We start from the raw sequence: 25,046 nt of genomic DNA, 5'->3' as shown, positions 1-25,046 counted from the left end.
TCCTTTCCACTGTCACTCCTTTAGCTCAGATCCGTCAAAAGTTCCCCTGGGGCTCTAGTTTTTCTAGTTTTATGACACACAAAAAAAACCTTTGTAAAAAATTCAGGCCATAAATAAAAGTCTGGCTGGGTGTGGCGGCTCACAATAGTCATCCCAGCACTTTGGGAGGCCAAGAGGGAGGATTGCTTGAGGCTAGGAGTTCAAGACCAGTCTGGGCAATATAGCAAGATCTTTAAAAAGTACAGCAAGTCTCTACAAACAAGAAAAGAAAAGAAAGGTCTATTTATAGCCTCAGATTGGATGGATATAGGACAAAGTCAGTTATTACAAGGGGTGTATGTCTAGTTTTAGGAAAGTCAGCTAAGACTTAGTGAGTAAACCTGAATAACTGGGATAATTATAAGACTAGAAGACAGGAGGGGATTGGGCTAAAAAAGAAACTGGACACAACATTTTCTTTTGGGTAGAGATAGAGATGGGGTCTCCCTGTGTTGCCCAGGTTGGTCTCGAACTCCTGGGCTCAAGTAATCCCCCTGCCTCGGCCTCCCAAAGTGCTGGGATTACAGGCATAAGCCACCACACTGGGCCCTGGACACATTTTTAGAAACCCTACATAAAATTGTATATGTTCAGTACTGATAAATTGCATAGAGTTTTGCAAATTTAGAGATAGGAAGGAAAGAGCTTGGAGGCAACAGGGTAAAGCAGAGGCAGAGGCATGTGAAATGGAATGGGTTTAAAGAGTGTCAGGATGGCTGGGCCAGTGGCGTTACCTATAATTGCAGCACTTTGGAAGCCTGAGGCAGGAGGATCGCTTGAGCCCAAGAGTTTGAGACCAGCCTGGGCAACATAGGGAGACCCATCTCTATAAAAACTTTAAAAATTAGCTTGGCATGGTAGCATGTGCCTGTAGTCCCACCTACTTGGGAGGCTGATATGGGAGGATCCCTTGAGCCCAAGAGTTTGAGATTGCAGGAGCTTTTACTGTAGTGGAACAGACAGACAAATGGACAAACAATAACAATAGAGCCATACCCCAATATACTCAAGGGATTGGTTCCAGGACCCGCCTCCCCCATGTCCCCAACCTTCCAAGAATACCAAAATCTGCATATACTCTGCATATACTCAAGTCCTGCAGATGGTCCTCCATACCCATGGGGTTTGCATCCCAAGAACACTGTGTTTTCCATCTGCCTTTGGCTACATAGTATCTGTGTATAGATGGACCAGGGCAGTTCAAACCCATGTTGTTCAAGGGTCAACTGTACTTTGAGATACGTGAGATTAACTCAGAGAGTTATGGGATCACAGAGGGGGATCTTATCCAGATTTGAGAAGTCAGAGATTTCCAGGATGGTAAAATATAAGTTTAGACCTTCAAGTAGGCAGAGGGATTGGGAAGTGGGAAAGGCATTGCAGAGAGAAGAGAGTATGGTAGAGGACCAGGAAGTGAGGTAATCGTGGCACATTTTCTTTTGCTAGCCCCATAAACCCTTCGTTCAATACGTCATCCTCTTTCACACCTCTGTGCTTTGCCTATGCTCCCCTTCCCTGCCTGGCTAACTCATGCTTTGGGAGTCAATTCAAAGTTCACCTCCATTGTAAAAGACTTCCTGAGGCAAATTATTTATTTCCTGCTTTCTGATCCCCTAATTTATAAGCCAAAAACCTGGGCACATTGTCTGACAGTGAATTATTTTTCTGATCTGTAAATTAATTTTATTAGAAGATATAGATATGAAAATTAAATGTTTTTATTCATTTAACAAGCTGCCTTTAATAAAGAAAAAATAATCAAATATTATATAATTTATTACATATTTTCGATATTCATTTACTGTCAAAATTGATGGCAATGTTGTATATATATTAATTTAAATAATTCATATTGTTAAAAACTGTTTATTCATTTTTAAAATTTATATTTAATTTTTTTTTGAGATAGAACCTCCACCCAGGCTGGAGTGCAGCAGCGTGATCTTGGCTCACTGCAACCTCCACCTCCTGGGTTCAAGTGACCCTCCTGCCTCAGCCTCCCAAGTAGCTGGGATTACAGGTGCCTGCCACCGTGCTAATTTTTGTATTTTTAGTAGAGATGGGGTTTGACCGTGTTGGCCAGGCTGGTCTCAAACTTCTGACCTCAAGTGATTCACCCGCCTCAGCCTCCCAAAGTGCTGGGATTACAGGCATGAGCTACCATGCCCAGTCTAATTTTAATTTTAAGTTTCTGTGGTACATAGTAGGTGCATATATTTATGGGGTACATGAGATGTTTTGATATAGGCGTCCAATGTGAAACAAGCACATCATGGAGAATGGGGTTATCCATACTCTCAATCATTTATCCTTTGAGTTGTAAACAATCCAGTTATATTCTTTTAAGTTCTTTTAAAATATACAGCTATTATTGACTATAGTCACCCTGTTGTGCTCTCGAATAGTACGTCTTATTCAGTCTACGTTTTTTTGTACCCATTAACCACCCCCATCTCAAAAAAAAAAAAAAAAAGAGAAATGAAGTTTCCTTGTATTATCCATGCTGGTCTTGAACTCCTGGGCTCAAGTGATCCTCCCATCTTGGCCTCCTACAGTGCTGGAATTGCAGGTGTGAGCCACCATCCCCAGCCTGTGATCCATTTTTAATTAAGTTTGCGTATGCTGTGAGGTAGGGGATCATTGTTCATTTTCCCCACATAGGGGTATCTATTTTCTTTTTTTTTTTTTTTTTTTTTTTTTTTTTTGCATGAGTATGGTTATTTTCTTTTTTTTTTTTTTTTTTTAATTTATTTATTATTATTAAACTTCAAGTTGTAGGGTACATGTGCACAACGTGCAGGTTTGCTACATATGTATACTTGTGCCATGTTGGTGTGCTGCACCCATCAACTCATCATTTACATCAGGTATAACTCCCAATGCAATCCCTCCCCCCTCCCCCCTCCCCATGATAGGCCCCGGTGTGTGATGTTCCCCTTCCCGAGTCCAAGTGATCTCATTGTTCAGTTCCCACCTACGAGTGAGAACATGCGGTGTTTGGTTTTCTGTTCTTGTGATAGTTTGCTAAGAATGATGGTTTCCAGCTGCATCCATGTCCCTACAAAGGACACAAACTCATCCTTTTTTATGGCTGCATAGTATTCCATGGTGTATATGTGCCACATTTTCTTAATCCAATCTGTCACTGATGGACATTTGGGTTGATTCCAAGTCTTTGCTATTGTGAATAGTGCTGCAATAAACATACGTGTGCATGTGTCCTTATAGCAGCATAATTTATAATCCTTTGGGTATATACCCAGTAATGGGATGGCTGGGTCATATGGTACATCTAGTTCTAGATCCTTGAGGAATCGCCATACTGTTTTCCATAATGGTTGCCAAATCAGGAATGAACTTCCATTCACAATTGCTTCAAAGAGAATAAAATACCTAGGAATCCAACTTACAAGGGATGTAAAGGACCTCTTCAAGGAGAACTACAAATCACTGCTCAGTGAAATCAAAGAGGACACAAACAAATGGAAGAACATACCATGCTCATGGATAGGAAGAATCAATATCGTGAAAATGGCCATACTGCCCAAGGTAATTTATAGATTCAATGCCATCCCCATCAAGCTACCAATGAGCTTCTTCACAGAATTGGAAAAAACTGCTTTAAAGTTCATATGGAACCAAAAAAGAGCCCGCATCTCCAAGACAATCCTAAGTCAAAAGAACAAAGCTGGAGGCATCACGCTACCTGACTTCAAACTATACTACAAGGCTACAGTAACCAAAACAGCATGGTACTGGTACCAAAACAGAGATATAGACCAATGGAACAGAACAGAGTCCTCAGAAATAATACCACACATCTACAGCCATCTGATCTTTGACAAACCTGAGAGAAACAAGAAATGGGGAAAGGATTCCCTATTTAATAAATGGTGCTGGGAAAACTGGCTAGCCATAAGTAGAAAGCTGAAACTGGATCCTTTCCTTACTCCTTATACGAAAATTAATTCAAGATGGATTAGAGACTTAAATGTTAGACCTAATACCATAAAAATCCTAGAGGAAAACCTAGGTAGTACCATTCAGGACATAGGCATGGGCAAAGACTTCATGTCTAAAACACCAAAAGCAACGGCAACAAAAGCCAAAATTGACAAATGGGATCTCATCAAACTAAAGAGCTTCTGCACAGCAAAAGAAACTACCATCAGAGTGAGCAGGCAACCTACAGAATGGGAGAAAATTTTTGCAATCTACTCATCTGACAAAGGGCTAATATCCAGAACCTACAAAGAACTCAAACAAATTTACAAGAAAAAAACAAACAACCCCATCCAAAAGTGGGCAAAGGATATGAACAGACATTTCTCAAAAGAAGACATTCATACAGCCAATAGACACATGAAAAAATGCTCATCATCACTGGCCATCAGAGAAATGCAAATCAAAACCACAATGAGATACCATCTCACACCAGTTAGAATGGCGATCATTCAAAAGTCAGGAAACAACAGGTGCTGGAGAGGATGTGGAGAAATAGGAACACTTTTACACTGTTGGTGGGAGGGGTATCTATTTTCTTTATCACCTTTTATTGAAAATAACTTGCTTTCCCCACTAAATTAAATTGGTGTCTTTGTTGAAATCGAGTAATAATCAAATGGCTCTTTTCCTGGACCCTCTATTCCATTCCATCTATTTGTCTGCCGTTATGCCAAAACCCCACTCTAGTGTATAGTAAGAGGGGATATTTTGGAAGATCAACAAATTTATCTTGTGTAACTTACTTTTATGTATGCATAAGAATATTTGATTTAAAAATCTGGTTAAGTCTAAAAGAACTCTTTCAGTAATAATTAAATAACTGAATCCTTGTAATCCACCATGCTCGGCCCCATTAGTAATTTTTATAATGTCTTTATTTGGATCTAGCTCTTTCATCTTGTGTAACTCTTTTAAATGACTCCTCCCTTCTGGTACAGGTTGAATATCACATAAAAGGGTGCCTTGGCATATGCTCAGTCCTGAAATTCTACTTTGATCTACTGCTGTCATCCTTGAAACTGCTCTGAACACTCCCCCAAATTATTGATCCTGTGGGTCTGATTATGAACGTGGCTCTTCTGACAATACTTTTCAAATCCTTTTCCTTTGTACCTTTGGTAACATCTCTCCTGACGGGCAGAGTACCCAGACACTTACTAATGCTGATGAAAATTAAGATTTGAGCAAAGAAGAAATTAGTGTAAGAATGCATGCCTTAGAATCTGAACCTGATGACTATGGGATCTAATTTCTGCTTTTTTTGCTACAAGCTCTGTTCTTGAATAATCAACTGTCAAAGACAAATTGCTTGATGAATTTCTGTATTGTCAGAATGTTTCTTTGATTTCCCATCAAAGCCATGTATGCATAACTAGCAATTAGGTATCTACGAGCTGAACATAAATTATCATGATTTCAATTTCAGTAGCCCTTTATTTGTTTTTGAGAAAGGGTTTCACTATATTGCCCAGGCTAAACTTGAACTCCTTGGTTCAAGTGATCCTCCCACCTTAGCCTCCTGAATAGCTGGGAGTAGCTGGGACTACAGGGATGTGTTATCATGCCCAGTGAAAGCCCTTAATTTTAAAAGTTCATTTTCCTGATCTTTACATGTATTTTAATACTAAAATTAAATTTTAAAATTTTAAAAAGTACCTACTAACTAAATAATGCCACCCAATAACAATAGCATTATTTGCATTATGTTCTGGTAATATAGTGGTGAACAAGGAAGACAGGGTCTCTGATAACTGTGGAATTCTCCTTGATCACTTCTCAAGCCTCTCTTCTGGATACCCACTATTTCTTGGATCTACAGTGCTCTTCCTTCCCGACTTCTGTAGTTCAGTCTCTCCTTATTCTCTACCTCCAATAAAAAGGGGCCTCCTAACTGGTTTTTTATGCAACTATTCAACATGATATTTCTAAAATGCTGATCTTTCGGGATGATTTTCAATTCCTCAGAGAATAAATTCCTCGACTTCCTATGTAAGACCCTGCAGGACCAGGCCCCTGTCATTATCTCTGAGCACTCCCCATCTTGCACCCAAAGGCCCAGCAATATCTTACTGCTTTCAGTAAATACACGCCGGGGTACGTGGGGTTTTGTCTGGGGAAAGGGGATGTGAGTTGCTAACTAAGAGATTTATAGTCAATCTTGAAGGGAAGAGCTCATATCGGAGGCAATGGAATGCCTCGAGCTGGCTCTGAAAGTACACATTTTTTCCAGTCATAAGTAGATCACATTTTTGTGATCTTGTGATCCCCTCTCTAGCAGAGCCGTGCAGACTACCCACTTCCGGCCCTTTCTTGCCCCACGAAATTTCACATCACAACGACTTGTGGTTTTAATCCTCCGTTTTTCTGCTGCTGAACTTACTTCAGCCTGGGAAGTCCTTTACCTCCCAGTAGGCCTGGCGAGCTCCATCACAACATTCAAGATTCACCCTGGAGCCATCTGGGAAACTTTCTTTTCCAGCTCGCCCTGCGTCCTTGCCTCCCCACCCCGTGCTTCTCGAGTCGGGTGAGCTGTCTAGTTCCATCAGAGGCTGCACGGCCGCAGGGGTGGCGGGTTATTTACGGTTCTACTGGGCCCGAAAGGCGTCTGGGGAGCCGAGCAGTTGCCGACCCCGGCACTACCCGCTGCATGCAGCAGGAGCCTCACGTCCAGGCCGGAAGTGAAAGGGCAGGGAGTGGGTCCTCCCGGGGTCGCAGGCGCAGAGCCGCCTCTGGTCACGTGATTCGCCGATAGTCACGCGGGCGCCGCTCACCTGACCAGGGTCTCACGTGGCCAGGCCTCTCCGAGAGGGGAGACCGGCGGGCCATGGCAAGCTCCAGGCTTAGTTTTTCGCTGCTGCTGGCGGCAGCGTTCGCAGGACGGGCGACCGCCCTCTGGCCCTGGCCTCAGAACATCCAAACCTCCGACCAGCGCTACGTCCTTTACCCGAACAACTTTCAATTCCAGTACGATATCAGCTCCGCCGCGCAGCCTGGCTGCTCAGTCCTCGACGAGGCCTTCCAGCGCTATCGTGACCTGCTTTTCGGTTCCGGGTCTTGGCCCCGTCCTTACCGCACAGGTCAGTCGAACTTGTCCCGCCCTGTTCCCGGGCCCTGAGAGAGCCTGCCTGGGGACAGCTCCCCCAGGGCTACAGAGACGCCCTCTGGACTTTTGCCCAGCCCTCTGATCACAAGCACTCCACTTCCTTCTCGAGCTGTATTAGGTTTACATCCAAAGATAACTACTATAGGACTACGGTTCAATCAGGAGATTAATTTATGGAAAATACTGTGCCAGCAAAAATCTTAGGTGATCCTTCTGACCGTGTTCAAGCTGTCCAGGGTCCTAGTGAGGCTGTGGCCAAGGGCTGGGTAGAGGAGACCAGAGAAAACACTCAAAATTGGGGAGACATAATACAAGAACTATGCAAGGTTACATACAAGTGTCTAGCACATAGACTGTTTGGCGGACGGATCACGAGGTCAGGAGTTCGAGACCAGCCTGACCAACACCGTGAAACCACGTCTCTACCAAAAATACAAAAAATTAGCCGGGCGTGGTGGTGCGCGCCTGTAGTCCCAGCTACTCGGGGTGCTAAGGCGGGAGAATCGCTTGAACCCAGGAGGTGGAGGTTGTCGTGAGCCGAGATCGCGCCACTGCACTCCAGCCTGGGCAGCAGAGGGAGACTCCGTCTCAAAAAAACAACCCCCCCAAAACAAAACAAGTATAAACTGTGAAAGAAGTCATAGAACATAAGGAAGTGAGTTTCCAGCGGCTACTTGGAATGGGGTGGTAGATGTAATTAGCCGGGACTGAAAAGAAGGTATTCCAGACAGGAAGAAGGGCTTGAGCAGAGGCACAAAGAGTTATGATTGAGCTCAAATTTCAGGTCTAGTGGATGTGATGAGTGGGTTCTGGGGATTGAGGAGGGATGAGGGTGGGGAAAATGTGGGGTTGAAGAGTCAAGAGCACTTTAGACGTTGGTTTGATATAAAATGGAAGGGGCTAACAGTTTTCTTTTAGGCAGCTATGTAATCAGTAGTGAAAATTGCATTTGAGGACAATTATTCCACAGCACATATATAAGTCGAGTCAACAATGTAAAGGAATACAATTCTGCTGCATGGGTTCAAAATTTAGAAGTTTCTTGATAATCTCCTGGAATCTAGCTCTTTGGTTATATTGTATAGATGTTATGGGGGTGGGAGCCACATTTACAGTTGAGTCATATAGTCATATTCTATATGATGTTTCAAGTGTGTTTAAATTACTTTCACAAAAGTTATTTGATATATGGAATTAAAAGCATTTAATTAAACACATGACATTTGATTTAGGGAAAGAAGTACCATCTCAGCATCAGAGTAGTCCTTAACTGGTAAAATGCATTAAGCTGGAGAGGATAAGAGGCCTGCTTTTGAGTGTGGTAGATCACATTTTCCTCTGAATCCTGCATGACAAATAATAGAGTGCCTTACACAAGATTGGCACTCAGAATATGTTGATTTGGGTTATAGAAGAGTTTGAGCCTGGTTTATGGTGGGGGGAAAAAAGATCCTTCTAACTGGTATGTGTCAGTCCCAGTGCTGGGCACTCTGAAGGTTACGAGAAAAGTCTTAAGACCTAGCCCTAGATTCTATAGTTCAATTACAGAAATATGAAAATATGAAACAGTGGTACACAGTGGATTATAAGATGCTCAAAAGCTTTGTAGGTTGTTTACTAGTACTGTATACATGAGAATAATTCCTTTCCTTTTTTTTTTTTTTTTTTTTTTGAGACGGAGTCTCGCTCTGTTGCCCAGGCTGGAGTGCAGTGGCCAGATCTCACCCAGCTAGTTTTTTTGTATTTTTTTAGTAGAGACGGGGTTTCACCATGTTAGCCAGGATGGTCTCGATCTCCTGACCTTGTGATCCGCCCGTCTCGGCCTCCCAAAGTGCTGGGATTACAGGCTTGAGCCACCGCGCCCGGCCTTTTTTTTTTTTTTGAGATGGAGTCTTGCTTTATCACTCAGCATATACTGAGGCTGAGTGCAGTGATATGATCTCAGCTCACTGCAACCTCCGCCTCCTGGGTTCAAGCGATTCTCCTGCGTCAGCCCCCTGTGTAGCAGGGACTACAGGTGTTTGCCACCACGCCCAGCTAATTTTTCTATTTTTAGTAGAGATGGGGTTTCACCATGTTGGCCAGGCTGGTCTCGAACTCCTGGCCTCAAGTGATCCACCCACCTTGGCCTCTCAAAGTGCTGGGATTATGGGCATGAGCCACCATGCCTTGCCTAATTCCTATACTTCTAAATTAGGCCTTCACCTCCATTGCTATAGTACCATAGTTTAATCAAGTAGATAGAAATCGAGAGATTGTGAGACAATGAAATACTATAAATTCCCTAACGAAAGAGATTTAGAGCCAGATGAATTCAATAAGATGTTTATTTCCATATATTACCTTCCTGTAAGTTCATTTGCTTTATTAGTTGAGGGTTCTTGTCCTTTGAGAGAAAATGAAGACTGGGTTGGGTGAACATTACTAAAGACTTAAAAGTAACTTCTTTCTCTATTGTTCTCCCCATGGAGTTTTCCCTTTGGAACATAGTTTCCTGTGGAGGCTTTTAGGTGACTTTAAGCTAAAATCCTAGTTCTGCAGAAACAAGGATGAAGCAATAGCATGGGAAGCAAATAGAGGGAAAGCAGTACCAACAAGACTGAAGCCAGAATACATTCCTTTGTGAGTCTGATTTTAGTTAAGAAGGCAACATATGCAGGTTAAATCTTAACTAATAGATTTCCATCCTCTTCCTCCAAACAACTTAATTGGAGGTTCTGGGCCAGTGGGTTTTGTTTGTTTGTTTGTTTGTTTTTGTTTTTTTGAGACAGTCTTGCTTAGTCACCCAGGCTGGAGTGCAGTGACACAATCTTGGCTCACTGCAACCTCTGCCTCCTGGTCTCAAGCGATCCTCCCACCTCAGCCCCTTGAGTAGCTGGGACCACAGGAGCATGCCACCACACCTGGCTAATTTTTGTATTTTTTGTAGACGAGGTTTCACCATGTTGCCCAAGCTGGTCTCCAATTCCTGAGCTCAAGTGATCCCCTTGCCTTGGCCTACCAAAGTCCTGGGATTACAGGGTGGAATGAGCCCCCCTGGCTGACCCAGTGTTTTTCATTAAGCAATACAACTTCTGGTTTTGATCTAAACCTGAAACTAAGAATTCATACTCTCTTTTCTGAAAAACAAGTCTGGCATTGAGGTTCAGTTCTATTTTGAATTCACCTTCAAGGGTTAGTCCCACCAGTTGCTAAATGGTCTGTGAAGGTGTTTAGTATTTGCCACCTTTCTTTGTCATTGAGAGGTGTTTCTACCAGTTGGAGGGTGTGTGTTGCATGTTGTTGAACCTGTTAAATAGACTCATTTTAGGAACTAGATACTTGAATGAATCTAGTTCCCTGTGTGATTATTAAGCCACATCCTGTTTGCAAAGCAAAGATGTGATCATTTGGAATTTGGAATGGCACCCATCTAATGTTACTCCAGACACTGAATAAGCATGGTGTGGAGCATGGTGCTTGATGGAGCTGATAAAGCCCAGATTTTTCTAAGTAAAGTGGCTAAGTCTGATTCTGCCATTTGACTGCATTTTTTTTTTTTTTTTTTGAGATGGAGTCTTGCTCTGTTGCCCAGGCTGGAATGCAGTGGCGTGATTTTGACTCACTGCAACCTCCACCTCCTGGGTTCAAGCGATTATCCTGCCTCAGCCTCCCAAGTAGCTGGGATTACAAGCGCCCACCACCATGCCTGGCTAATTTTTTGTGTTTTAGTAGAGATGGGGTTTAGTAGTGACGGGGTTTCACCACGTTGGCCAGGCTGCTCTTGAACTTCTGGCCTCATGTGATCTGCCCACTTCAGGATTACAGGTGTGAGCCACTGCAACTGGCCATTCTTCTTTGCTTTTCCTGAAACTGGTTGATAGAAGCCATAGTATATCATAGATATTATAAGGTTTCCATCCTGGTCTGATGTTCACCTGCACATCTCTATGAGTTGCTGAGGATGCCATTGTCCTTGAACAGAATAATCCTCCCTCCCTTCTCCAGCCCTTTTATTCTGGAATGGAAGATGATTGTATGAGAATCTGTATCCTTCTACAGCTTTTATCAGTATTTGATTTGCTCATCTTCAGAGATGAGAGAAGTGACTGGGTTAATAAGTAGCATAGTTCAGTATAATCTGGCTCTCCTAAAATACCTTCTTTGGCCTTTTCTTCTATATCTGGAACGTTGTAGATATGTAGTTATTATTTGTAAAATATATTAACGTTAAAGAGCTACTTTGTGTAAATATTTGTAAGAAGGCTTTATGGGTTTGGGTTTTGTTTTCTTTCTTTTCTTTTTTTCTTTTAGAGACAGGGCCTTGTTTTGTCACCCAGGCTGGAGTGCAGTGGCACAAACACAGCCCACTGCAGCCTCGACCTCTGAGGCTCAAGCTGTTCTCCCATCTCAGTCTCCTGTGTAGCTTGGACTCCAGGTGCACAGCTAATTTTTGTAGAGATGGAGTCCCACCGTGTTGCCCCAGCTGATCTCAAACCCCTGGGCTCACCCAGTCTGCCTGCTTCAGTCACCCGAAGTGTTGGGATTACAGGTCTGAGAAGATCATCAGAAAGATATGATTTGCAGTTTTTCATTGAGGATTGCCTTTCCTTTCAGGTTTCCAATTTGAAGTGTAAGTGTGTGATTCTGTGCAAAGGATAATCACACTGTGCTGCTTATTGTGTGATCCCAACTTGTGCTGCTCTTAACTCAGCACACAGTGGGAGATGCATTGGGATTGCATGTAGGAGGGAGACAGACAAGGTCAGGCAGCTGGGCTGGGGAGAAAGAATAATGCTGGTTAGTTCTCTCCACTTTAATTAGGCTAGTGGCTAAGTAGACTTTAACCTTTCCCACGGTGAAGACAAGGCATATTCCTGCCAAAGGCATGGTTGCCACTAAGTTTATTGTTTTGAAAGCAAAGAGGAAGAAAACAACATGGGAAGAAGGTTCTGTAGTAGAATTACTTTTCTTGTGAAGGGGCATGTGGAGAACAGAGGGATACATAGGAGAAATACAGTGATGAATAAATTCTCTTTAGAAAGAAGGTGATAGCAGAAGCACAGTTTTTAGTTGAAGGGCAAAATAAGTGTCATATTTGATTTTGAATCCCAGGGCCTAGATTAGCTTGGCCTGTAGTCTTCCACCAGCCTCCCTTCTCACAGCCCTGCTTTTTCTTTTCTTTTCTTTCTTTCTTTTTTTTTTTTTTTTTAAGAAACAGGTCTTTCTCTGTCATTCAGACTAGAGTGCAGTGGCGTGATCATGGCTTACTGCAACCTCGAACTCCAGGACTCAAGCAATCTTCCCGCCTCACTCATGAGTAGCTAGGAATACAGGTGCGTGCCACTGCACCCAGCTAATTTTTTTATTTTTTACATTTTGTAGAGATGGGGGTCTTAGTATATTGTCCAGGCTGGTCTTGAACCCCCCTGGCTTCAAGCGATCCTCTTGCCTCGGCCTCCCAGAGTGCTGAGATTACAGGTGTGAGCCACCATTTATTACCTGAAGCATGATATTTTTCCAGTATCCCTGGATAGTACTGAGTCCAAGAAGCTAAACTTGATCAAGGTGTATGTGGGTAGCCTAGACCTGGTTTATAAAAAAATTCGAGTTTTATTTCCATGAGCTGTAGGTATTTCCCTGCCTTGGATATTCTGTTTGAACACATATACGTTGGAGGACTCAGGGTCTGGAACATGATTTATTCAGGAGTCAGCCAAGAAAGTGTTTATTAACCCCGTAACTATGTGCCTTCAGACTAATTGCCTAATTTCCAAGCTGTTGCTGCTACTTCCTTCTTTTTTTTTTTTTAAACTCTGCCTACCTTCCAGACATTTCTAAGGATAACAAGAAAATAGTTATGTTTTTTCAGTCTTTGAAGGAGGGTATAATAGTGGGAAGAACTTGGTGATTTTAAAAATAAAACAATAAAAATTAAAAGTCCGAGCCCCAGAGACGCCCTTCCTCCCATTTCCTTCTGCCCCAGTTCCTTACCTCCAAACAGAAGCAAGAAGCATAGCATTGGAAGGTTTTTGACAGTGGATACCTGTTGTTTTGTTGTTGTTTGTTTGTTTTTAACAAGCTCATGCTAGAGCATGTTGTCTGTTTCTTAGCCTGTTAAAGGCATAAGCCTCAATCCCTTTCCTGTTGATTATATAGAGGGAAAGGAGTTTTACTGCCTTACCAGTACTTCTTTTAAGAAATAAAACTGGGCATGGTGTCTCATGCCTGTAGTCCCAGCTACTCCGGAGGCTGAGGTAGGAGGATGGCTTGAGCTCAGGAGGTGGAGGTTGCAGTTAGCCGAGATCATGTCATTGCACTCCAGCCTGGACAACAGAGCCACACCTTGTCTCAAAAAAAGCAAACAAACAAATAAACAAACAAAAACCCAGAAACAAAAACAAAAGAAAGGGGTCACTCTTATGTTTCTGCAGTTTCCTACATTTCTTCTCCTGGCCCTGAAAATAAGTGATAAAATAGAATCAATTTGCATCATCCTCAGGAGGTTCCACAATCTTTGTGGAGCCAGTGACAACAAAGTCAGCGGAAGAAAGGAGGTTGGGTCTGTAGGGGTCAGAGAGGTGTATGTTTGAAGAGTTTTCTGTGGTGTGAGCTGTCTCAAGGTTTACATGTTCACAGTCTATTGTAATACCAAAATGAATTCTATTTTCTTCTCTATTCCTGGTTGTAATGAATAAAACCCATTATTGGGTCAGGAACTTCAGTCTTCTCTCTTCTTGTCCTTTGTTCCTGTTTTAAGCTATGGCATTTGCTTAAGCTTCCTGGTCACACACTCAGCCCTGATCCCCAGCCAACTTTGGTATGCTATTGTTGTGTCCACATCTTGAAGCTGGTTAGGCTTGGGTGTGGTGTGGAGCTCCTTCCTGTGGAAGTGTATACTCAAATGCAGGACGTATGGGTGCCTGTCAGCTTGTCACCTGTTAAGCAGCCTTCCCCTTCTTTTGTAAAACTCTTCGGATTGAGGGGGTAAGGGGGATGACTTACCAGATACACTGTGTTATACATGAACAGTTTAACTACTGTACTGTTTGTTCAACCTTGTCCTTGTTGTAACTAGGATTCCACATTAGTGGCTTTGTTGTTTTGCCTGGAGCTGCAGTCCTAGGTTGGGGGAGATTCAGAGTTCTAAGGCTATGTCGCTTTTGTATGTTGAAGTGTCAGCCTGTTCACATACAGAATGGCATCTCACAATAGTGAAGCCTTCAGTCTCCTATAAGAGGCTCATGAAAAACCCTTCAGGGAAGTGGCTTCTAGAGTGTGACTTTGCCATAGGAGACCCTACCCCAGGACTCCTCTGGCCAAATGAGAGAATCGAGGTTTGCTGGGGCAAAACTGTCTTATTGGGAAAAGGGAAGTAGAACACAGAAGGAAACTAGCATTTATTGTCTGGCACTTGATGTATGTTATTGCCCTTTCATCTTCATAACAGCTCTGTGAGGTCAGTGTTATCCCAATCTTTGAGAATGAAGACATAGAAGCTAAGAAACATGCCCAGGGTTACACAGTTTGTAGGGGTGGAGCAGAAATTCCAGTATGCATAAATTTTGCTCCTGTCACTGTACAGTCTTACGGCATACTCATACACGCCTTTGTCAATCCAGTTAGCAATTTGGAAAACTACTGGCCTCTGGCAGGATTAAGCTGTAATCATATCTTAGCATTAATTACTTCAAATAGGTAGTAACTTCTAACATCTAGTTACTCAGTAGCACTCAGGTTATGAATATTTTGATCCCTGGCCCATTGTTACCAGATTCCAGTAGCATTTCTTCTTTCTTCGTATCTATTCTTAGTACAAGTAGTATTTATTAAGTAACTTTAATTGTCAATAGTACTAGGTCCAAGGAATATTAAATTGAATGCCCTGTCCTTAAAGTATTTATAGTTCCTGGAAGTGGGGATACAGACAGACAGAGTGTGATATTTTTCTATAATAACTGAAGCACAAAGTACTTTGGGAGTGCAGAAGAGGAACACCCGACCTAAGTGTGTGTGGGGGCGGGGGGGAGGAGAAGGTACATATTGAAAAGGCTTTCCTAGAGAGCTGTTGAAGGAGGTCTAAAAGTAGAAGTTGGTGGAGGTGAAGATAGTATTCCACATAGAAGGAACTGCACATGGAAAAGGCCTACAGGTGAGAAGCCTTCATGCCATATTCAAGGAACTCAAGGTGTCTAGGTGAAATACACAACTCTAGGATGGATCAGCAAGTTCTGAAGCTAAAGAGGAGATAGATGGAAAGGTCATGAAATGGCCTAATAAACCCTGGTAAGGAATGGAGCTTTATCCTAAGGTCAAAGAAGGCCAGTAAAGTGCAGTCAACAGGATAAGTGATGTGACTAAACTCTGGCTACATTGGGGCTTGCTGTAGAGTGGGATTAGAGGCAGGAAACCCAGTTAAAAGACTGCCAACAGTGATCTAAATAAGAGAGAATAGTGGCTGAAGTTGGGTTGATGACTGTAAGGACAGAGAAAACTAGAAAGACTGAAGAGAGATTTAGGAGATGGCTGCTTGGAAGTGGGAGTTAGGTTGGAGGGAAAGGGTGCTGAGGATGACTCCCAGATTTCTGACTTAGCGGTTTGAATGTTGGCTCTTGTTCACTTGTGCCGCCATTAACAAAGATAGGGAAAATAGTAGGAGAGGAAGGGAAGGAGTAAAAAGAGAGCTAAATTGGCCAGTCGTGGTGGCTCATGCCTGTAATTCCAGCACTTTGGGAGGCTGAGGCGGGCGGATCACCTGAGGTCGGGAGTTCAAGACCAGTCTGACCAACGTGGAGAAACCCTATCTCTACTAAAAATACAAAATTAGCTGGACATGGTGGCACATGCCTGTAATCCCAGCTACTCCGGAGGCTGAGGCAGGAGAATCGCTTGAATCCAGGAGGCAGAGGTTGTGGTGAGCCGAGATTGTGCCACTGCACTCCAGCCTGGGCAACAGGAGCAAAACTCCATCTCAAAAAAAAAAAAAAAAAAAAAAAAAGAAAAGAAAAGCGAAATTGCTGAAGAGGTTGAGAGGTAGAGTGAGAATCATGAAAAGTAAATTTGATTTTTTTTTTTTTTTTTTTTTTTTTGGAGACAGAGTCTTGCTCTGTCGCCCAGGCTGGAGTGCAGTGGCCGGATCTCAGCTCACTGCAAGCTCCGCCTCCCGGGTCTACGCCATTCTCCTGCCTCAGCCTCCCGAGTAGCTGGGACTACAGGCGCCAGCCACCTCGCCCGGCTAGTTTTTTGTATTTTTTAGTAGAGACGGAGTTTCACCGTATTAGCCAGGATAGTCTCGATCTCCTGACCTCGTGATCCGCCCGTCTCGGCCTCCCAAAGTGCTGGGATTACAGGCTTGAGCCACCGCGCCCGGCGTAAATTTGATTTTGACGTGTTGACTATGAGGTATCTAGCAAGCAGTTAGCTATGTAGTACTAGAGCTTGGGAGAATGAGTTTGAACACTTCCCGAGGAGCAGAAGGTCCAAAAGGCAACCATAGGAGGGTGGTTGAGGAAGAGGAGGATGTTGTTGGATGACTGCTAAGCCAGAACATGGGTTAGTTCTTCCTCTTGGGTGTTAAAATCATCTAGGATAATAGCCAGCTTTGGGGTGGAGAGGAATACTGGGCACCAGGATCCAAAGTATTAAGTAAATAAGGTCAGGTGCAGTGGCTCACACCTGTAATCCCAGCACTTTGGGAGGCTGAGGCAGTTGGATCACTTGAGGTCAGGAGTTTGAGACCAGCTTGGCTAATGTGGTGAAACCCCGTCTAATTTGTAAACATACAAAAATTAGCCGGGTGTGGTGGTGCACACCTGTAATCCCAGCTATTTAGGAGGCTGAGGTAGAAGGATCACTTGAGCCTGGGAGGTGGAGATTGCAGTGAGCCGAGATCGTGCCACTGCACCCCAGCCTGGGCAATGGAGTAGGACTCTATCTCAAAAAAAAAAAAAAAAAAAAAGTGAATAAAGAAGTGATCAGGAAGCTGCAGAGGGTTGTAACAAGGAGAGCTGGAAATTTAACAGCTGGGTGACATGAACCACAGAAGAAACGTGTTTTATTACTTGGTGGCGGTGGAATGGATGACCCAGAAGCAGCCCTATATCTCAACCCTGTGATGTGGGAGGTGGCTGCCTCTCAGAGCATGTTGTAGGGGAAGTGGTCTGTGGTATTCCTGGGGAGAGCCAGGCTTCGGTTAGGGAGGAAGTAGAAGAAGCTGAGTAATTAAATAGCTACACAATGAGATCTCAGAGGGTTTACAAGGTGAATGATATTTAGTACAGGTGGTCTGGTAGAGAAGAGGAAGCCACATGTATAAGAATAGAAGTACAGGACCAGAAGTGAGCAAAGGGGGTTATATATTGGGCAAAGTGACAAAATATGGTAGAGATATGACATGGTGGATTTCCCTGGCAATAAGATTGCCAAGAAAATAGATTCCAGAGGCAAGCAAGCATGTGTATGTATGTGGGAATTTAATATATGATCAAAGAAGTATTTCCAATCAAAAGTGAAAAAATGTATTAGTCAATAAATACGTGAAGATAACTGGTTATCCAATTGGGAAAAAAAAATTTACCTCATATCAAACTCAAAAGTAAATTCCAGGTATTAAAGATCTAAAGATGAAAGACCAAGTGTTAGGCAGAAATGAAGGAAACTATTATTAAAATTTTAGGGGTAGAGGAGGCCTTTCTAAGTGAGCAAACAAAGAGACCATAAAGGAAAAGAGTCATAGCTTTGACTGCATAAAAATTAAAGCAAAAGAAAGCATAAGGTTAAAAAATAAAGGATAAAATGAGGCAGATATTTGTAACAAGTCAATAAAAGAAAAATAACTTTTTTCTTCCCCCCCCCCCCCCGAGACGGATTCTCACTCTGTCGCCCAGGCTGGAGTGCGATGGTGCGATCTCAGCTCACTGCAAGCTCCGCCTCTCAGGTTCACACCATTCTCCTGCCTCAGCCTCCCGAGTAGCTGGGACTACAGTCACCCGCCACCAAGCCCGGCTAATTTTTTTTTGTATTAGTAGAGACAGGGTTTCACCATGTTAGCCGGGATGGTCTCAATCTCCTGACCTTGTGATCCGCCCACCTTGGCCTCCCAAAGTGCTGGGATTACAGGTGTGAGCCACTGCGCCTGACCAAGAAAAATAACTTTAAAAAGTAAAGAATTTGGCTAGTAGGTGCAAAGAAAGACTTGAGGCCAGGAGTTCAAGACCAGCCTGGGCAGCATAGAGAGACCCTGTCTCTACAAAAAAATAAAAATAAAAATTAGCCTGACGTGCTGGTACATGCCTGTAGTCTTAGCTGTCTGGGAGGCTGAGGCAGGAGGATCACTTGAGCCTAGGAGATTGAGGCTGCAGTGAGCTATAATGGTGCCATTGCACTCCAGCCTGGGTGACAGAGCAAGGCGCTGTCTCAAAAAAAATAAATAAAAATAAAACAAAACTTAAAATTAAAAAAATACAAATTGAAATTGAAACAATTTTTTTTTGTCTTTTGTCTTTTTGTGTGTTTGTTTTTTTGAGACGGAGTCTTGCTCAGTCACCCGGGCTGGAGTGCAGTGGCGCGATCTCAGCTCACTGCAAGCTCTGCCTCCTGGGTTCATGCCATTCTCCTGCCTCAGCTTCCCAGGTAGCTGGGACTACAGGCACCCGCCACCAAGCCCAGGTAATTTTTTTGTGTATTTTTAGTAGAGACAGGGTTTCACCATGTTAGCCAGGATGGTCTCGATCTCTTGACCTCATGATCCGCCCGTCTTGGCCTCCCAAAGTGCTGGGATTACAGGTGTGAGCCACCGCGCCCAGCCTGTGTTTGTTTTTTCAAATCCAGCTGGCAACGGTGAAAAAGAATTGAGATGGTCTAGTGTTGGAAAGATGTGGAGCAATGGGCCCATATATGTGGATTTGGGTATAAGTCAGTACAGTAACTTGGAAGAGGAATTTGGCAGTATCAAAACCGAAACTTTCGTATCTGTGGCCTAGCAGTTCCACCTCCAAGAATTTATCCTACAGATATCTTTCACAATTGCTTATATACATATATATGAATATTTGTTTACTAGAGCATTGTTTATAATACTAAAAACTTAGAATAAATGTCCATAAACAGAAGAGAAGTTAGGTAAGTTAATGTATATCTCATCATTGGAATTCTATTCAACATTTATAAATAAGGATGTAGATCTATATGTATATTGACATTAACAGATCTACAGCTCATCTTGGTAAGGGGAAAAAAGTTACAAACTAATAGTATTAGGATCCCATTTTTGTTTTTGGTTTTTGTTTTTGGGTTTTTTTGAGACAGTCTTGCTCTATCACCCAGGCTGGAGTGCAGTGGCATGATCGCTCGGCTCACTGCAACTGCCACCTCCCAGGTTCAAGTAATTCTCCTGCCTCAGCCTCCCAAGTAACTGGGATTACAGGCGCCTGCCACCATGCCTAGCTAATTTTTGTATTTTTAGTAGAGACAAGTTTTCGCCATGTTGACCAGGCTGGGCTCAAACGCTTGAACTCAAGTGATCCACCTGCCTCAGCTTCCCAAAGTGCTGGGGTTACAAGTGTGAATCACCGTGCCCAGGCCCATTCTTATTTTAAAAATTAATAAATTTATGTATTTACAAAAAATTGGAAAATTGTGCAAACTGTTATAACTAAAGTTATCTCTTGAGATCTAGAATTTTAGGGAGATGTTCTCTTTCCAGTGGGGATAGGATTGGGAGGGGCAGATCAGTTTTAAAAGTAGGGGGAAATAGAAAATTTTTAACTACAACTTTTCCCCAAAAAAAAAAAAAATGGGTGCAACTTTTACCCAAAAAATATGGATGGGAATGAGAGGAACGAAGAACATTCAGGATTCACCTGTGGGCTGGAAAGAGTGATACTTCCAAGTAGGTATTAGTAGTCTGTGGAGGGTGAAGAATCTTGGGACTTGCAGGAGGAGGTACCATGTTCTAGACTGAATTCAGCAGCACTAAGGAGAAGGCCCCAGCTCAGGGCAGCTGGCTTCACAGACTCCCACTTTGTTGGGATAAGAAGTTTGACAAGGTTGGCCTTGACTTCTCTCCTAGCCACACCAATTCACTTCCCAGGCTTGGAATACCTTTTCTCCTCCTGGTAGCTTGGTGAATACCGATTCAGGGTTCAAGATCCCACTCAGAGGTCCCCTTCAATGTCAAGCCGTCCACCTTTGCTGGACGTAGCTATTAAATCTACCATAGCCCTTATCACAATGTTTGTAATTATTGTTTGTGTTTATCTCTCCTGCTAGACTGTGATCTCCTCAAGGGCAGGGACCAGGGCTTGTTTTTCTTTTTAACTGCCCCAGCACCTTGCACAGTTCCTAATGCACATTAAATGCTCAATATACCTTGGTTGGAATGAAGAAATGAGTGGGAAATGAATGATATAATGGGCTTTTATTAGGCTGAATATGGGGAAGATGAAACCTGGATATGATATTTATAAAGGTGGGAGGGGGAAGAGAACAAAGTGGGCATGGGAACAAACTTCAGCACCAGCCTAGGAGGGTACCAGGGAGTATGGGGGCAGAATAGACATTAAAGAGTGGGAAGGTGGCCAAGGCTGGGTTGCGTTTCTTAGTTTCCAATCCAGAAGCAAAATCAAGTACCACTTTATAACTGAAACCAATGTGTTTTTTTTTTTACATACTGCTAGGATTCTGTGAATCAAACACATTGATACGATAGAACTGTTTTGATTCAGGAGGGAATGGGGTAGTGGAGGGAAAGGCTATTTTGCACTGAGGTAAAGATTGATAGTTTCCAGGTTACCCTAATAGTTATTAGTTACCCTAATACAGCAATGGGTTCTTCCTTTCAGAGAAGTGGAAAGACCTAAATCTTGGAATTTATGGATCCAGAGGTCTTCAGAGCAGTGTCTGAAAAGGCAGTTTGTGTAAATCTGGGTGTCTTAGCATCGCCCACCCCAGTCTCAGGATTTCAGAAATACTAGGTTTGAGGATATAAAAGTAATCTCTACATTAACTACTTGCTATATATGCCTGATTATCACATAGCATAATCATAACATTAAATATGCATTTTGTAAATTCCAACATCATTCGTTTTTTCAGCAAACATGTATTGAATGACTGCCGTGTGTCAGGCACTGGGAATACAAAGACACTGAGATTGGTCCCTCCTGTTGAGGAACTCACAGCCTAGGTGAGGAGATAGACAAACAGCATATCTTAAGATAAGTGTTTTGAAAAGTGTATGTATATATTGCTGCATGATTGCATAGGAGGGTCTCTTAGGAAAGGGCAGGGAAATAACAGAAAAGTTTCCTAAAAGGAAAACAGAGCTGTTTCTTAATTGGGAGAGATGTGGAGGGAAGGCAAAGTTTGTTTCAATTGGAGGAAGCAATATGTGCAAAGAAAAATATGGAGAAAATATGGCATTTTCAGGACAGAGTTCATTGTTCATTGTGAGAGTTCCTGCACAGGAGCAGAAAAAGACAAGGCGTTTTCTGATGATTACCCAGTGAATTCTGGACTTTATTCTGAAAGCTATGGGAGCCATTGGAAGATTTTAAGCAGAGATTGTCATGCTCCTATCTTCATATTCTAATATCCCTGAGGATAGTAGATTGACATGGGTATTCCTGGAGGCAGGGGAAGACCGCCTGGGAGATTTTTTTTATAGGCATCCAGGTGAGAAATTACAAGAGGCCGAATTAAGGCCCAGTGGGGTTGGGAAAATGGCGATGTGTTGAGAGATTATAAGTATTGTGTAATTGTAAGACTTTTAGGAAGTCTTTTTACTGTTGTAATCTGAGTGCTTAACACAATGTTTGAGCTAGCAGACAGTCTGTGAATGTTATTTTGAGTTAATGAACTTGTGATCTACTCAGTGAGATGGAAGGTGTAGAAGGAGGAGATTTCTGGTGTAGGTAAATAGATGGGGCTGTTATCAAAGTGAGAGAGAGGATCAGCCAGGAGGAGGAATGAAGAGTTAGGTTAGTTTTATGTTGAAGATTCAAGTGGCGTTTGAGACATTTGCGTGGAGGCACACAAGTCTAGAGCTCCAGAACAAGAGCTGGCTTGGAAAGATAGATTTGGGAGTCATTGGCCTGCTGTGGGAGTGGATGGCATTGTCTAGGGAGAGTGTAAGGGAAGGGAAAAAGAGAAGTTTGGAGCCTTGGACGCCCTGGGTAACACTAGCACATTGGGGTTGGTGAAGGAGAAGTAGAATGAAGAAGCATGTTCAAGGAGTTAGAAGGAAAACCAAGAGAGCACTGTCCCCTAAGCTAAGGGAGTTTAGTTTCAAGAAGGTCAGGGATGTCCGATGCTGTCAAGAGGTCCCAGAAGGAGTGAGTGGTTTCTATGAGCTCTCTGACAGCAGGGATTTTTGTCTGTTTTGACCACTGCTGTATCCCCAGCACTTACTATGTGTCCCCTGGCACATAGTAAGCATTCAGTAAATTAATGTCGAATGAATGAATGAATTGAAAAGAGTCCCTTGAATTTGGTTACAGAACCACAGGACTTTGGTGAAGCCATTTTGAGAGAAGTGGTGGTGAAGGAAGCCAGATTATAGTGGATTGAGGAATAGATAGGTTGTAAGGAAGCAGCTACGAAGAGAATACTAAGCATAACCAACATCATGAGCACTTACCATGTGCCAGGCCCTGAGCTAAGCACTTTACATGTGTTAACTCATTTAACCTTCCCAGCAGCCCAATTATATAGGTATTATGACCCCCATTTTACAGTTGAGGAAACTGCAGCTTAGAGAGGGTAAATAACTTGCCTAGGGAAGGCCTGCAGCTAGAAAGTGTTAGAACCAAGATTTGGATCCAGATCTGTCTTCCTTTGGAGTTCAGGTCCTTAGCTGCCTAGGCTACATTTCCTCTAGAGTGTCTTTGTGGCAGGAAGGCAAAAGAAACAGTGAGTGTTTGAAAGTGACATGCAATTGAGACCAGGAAGATTACAAACATTTTAATGCTGATGAGAGTTGAAAGAAATAATCTGAAGGCTTTGGGAAAAGGAGAAATAATTTGTATGAGAGGAGTCTGAGAAGAGCGCCAGAGCACAGGGAAAAGGAAACCCCTTCCATCAAGGTGGAGGTCTGGGAAAGGGTACAGGCGGGCGTGTGTGTTGCAGACATTTTTGTCAGCAGGGAGAGGGGAAGAGGGTAGGGATAGTTGAAAGTTCTCTTCTGATTGTCTGCTGAGCATAAGGGAGGTGGTGATCAAGTAGACTTGAGGAAGGTGTAGAAAATAGAATGAAGCAAAGGTGGAGATAGAAGATTTTCAGCGTAGCATCACAGGCCCAGCCAAGATAGAGACCATGATTTTTGCAGTGGTCCAATCCTGCTCTTTTGTGACTTTTCTCCCTTCCCTCCAGTAGGGTACAGTAGCCAGGGTCAGGGGCACAGCAGGCAGATATTAGATTGATCCAGGGTTGAAAGTTTTGCCCATTGGTTGTGACAGCAGAAAAGAGACAGATCGCTGAGAATATTGGCTAGATTGTGTTTGAGGTGATGGATCACTACACATAGGCCAGCAGGGAAGGAAGCAAGGATGAGAGAGGACTGAGAACAGAAGGGAAATAGAGGGGTCATAGTACTGGAGTCTGGAGAAGGTTCAACAGTAGGACTTTGGTGGTAGGAGTGTCCTTGTTCTGAGAATTCCATGTCGAGATGACCTGTCTTTGATGAATAAGGCTAAGGCAAAATTATACTACAAGGTACTACAGGGGTAGAAAACTACCAGTGATGTTTATCTCTTTACTGAGGGGACTAAGGAAGGGTGCCAAAGATACTTTTTTTTTTTAAATTGTAAACATTTTCTACTGTTTGGTAGTACTGTTTGATTTTTTTTTTTTTTTTTTTTTTTTTTTTTGAGACAGAGTCTCAGTCTGTTGCCCAGGCTGGAGTGCAGTGGTGCAGTCTCTGCTCACTGCAGCCTCTGGTCTCTTGGGTTCAAGTGATTCTCCTACCTCAGCCTCCTGAGTAGCCAGGATTACAGGGGACACCACCATGCCCAGCTAATTTGTTTGTATTTTTAGTAGAGACCAAGTTTCACTGTGTTGGCCAGGCTGGTCTCTTAACTCCTGACCTTAAGTGATCCGCTCTCCTCAGCCTCCCAAAGTGCTGAGATTATGGACCTGAGCCACCACACCAGGCCTGTACTACTGTTTTGATTTTTTAAAAAGAGACAAAGTTTTCAATGTACCCAAAGAGAAGAGTAGGTCTATGTGAAAGCAGGGAGATGAGTGAGCTGCAGAGGTAGGAGGCTGTGGTCCTGGAATGGGACCCTGGAGTGTATTATCTGTCTGTGGAATCACAAGGTCTTAGATTTGAAGAGAAGTAGCTGGAATCTGGTCCCACCCTGCCATTGTTTACAGGGGAGGAAACGGGAGCCCTGAGACTTGCTCAGCTTGGCAGCAGCAAAACCAGAACCAGAAGCAGCCTGTCCTGATTTCCCAGCCCTCTGGTCTGTTTTTCATGCTGCCTCCTAAGCTCTGGAGGCTTCTCAATTTCCTGCTGTCCCAGCTGGGCTCATAGCACATGTGCTCATGACATTGCTGGCTGACCGGGCTGTTTGCCATACCGTGCTTCCCACACATCAGTGCTTCTCAGTGTTCAGGTTGTGGGCGGGTGTGTGTGGACGCGGCTGTACTACTGTCCCCTGCCTATTTCCTGCCCTCTTCATAGCCAGGCAGAGTAGCAACTTGGAGGCGGAAAACCACAGTGGTGATACCCTATTTACATCATTTTCAGTGACCTAGTGTCCCTGCTGTTTTGCCAGCTCTCGTGTTGCTGCCTCCCCCAAACATCCCTCTCATAATTTGTTTAAACAGCAGCCATGCCCCTGTATATACGTCTTTCAGCCCAAACCCAGATGAGTCACTGAGAGAACTTCGGACAGGGATTCTTCACCATGAGATTGATGGC

The 25,046-nt window shown here is 43.3% G+C and overlaps 2 protein-coding genes across 5 annotated transcripts in view; one reads left to right on the top strand and one right to left on the bottom strand.

Moving 5' to 3' along the window:
• Positions 1 to 6,804, bottom strand: part of TMEM202 (transmembrane protein 202) — a 30,109-nt gene extending 23,305 nt beyond the window's left edge. For all 3 annotated transcript variants that reach the window (XR_501917.3, XR_005244370.2, XR_012091538.1), the window contains exon 1: positions 6,425 to 6,804. The gene's annotated coding sequence lies outside the window, so the exon portion shown is untranslated. The remainder of the gene's footprint in view (positions 1 to 6,424) is intronic.
• A 10-nt stretch (positions 6,805 to 6,814) lies between these two features.
• HEXA (hexosaminidase subunit alpha) overlaps positions 6,815 to 25,046 on the top strand; it is a 53,951-nt gene continuing 35,719 nt past the window's right edge. The window contains exon 1 of one of the 2 annotated variants that reach the window (XM_073012289.1): positions 6,815 to 7,121. In XM_073012289.1, the coding sequence (XP_072868390.1) occupies positions 6,869 to 7,121 (253 nt within the window). In that variant the 5' untranslated portion in view covers positions 6,815 to 6,868. The remainder of the gene's footprint in view (positions 7,122 to 25,046) is intronic. The other variant, XM_008015999.3, reaches the window with a different exon arrangement.

The sequence above is a fragment of the Chlorocebus sabaeus genome, chromosome 26, assembly GCF_047675955.1.
Source record: "Chlorocebus sabaeus isolate Y175 chromosome 26, mChlSab1.0.hap1, whole genome shotgun sequence".
NCBI classification, from domain to species: Eukaryota; Metazoa; Chordata; class Mammalia; order Primates; family Cercopithecidae; genus Chlorocebus; species Chlorocebus sabaeus.
This window is presented reverse-complemented; position numbering and strand designations above follow the sequence as displayed.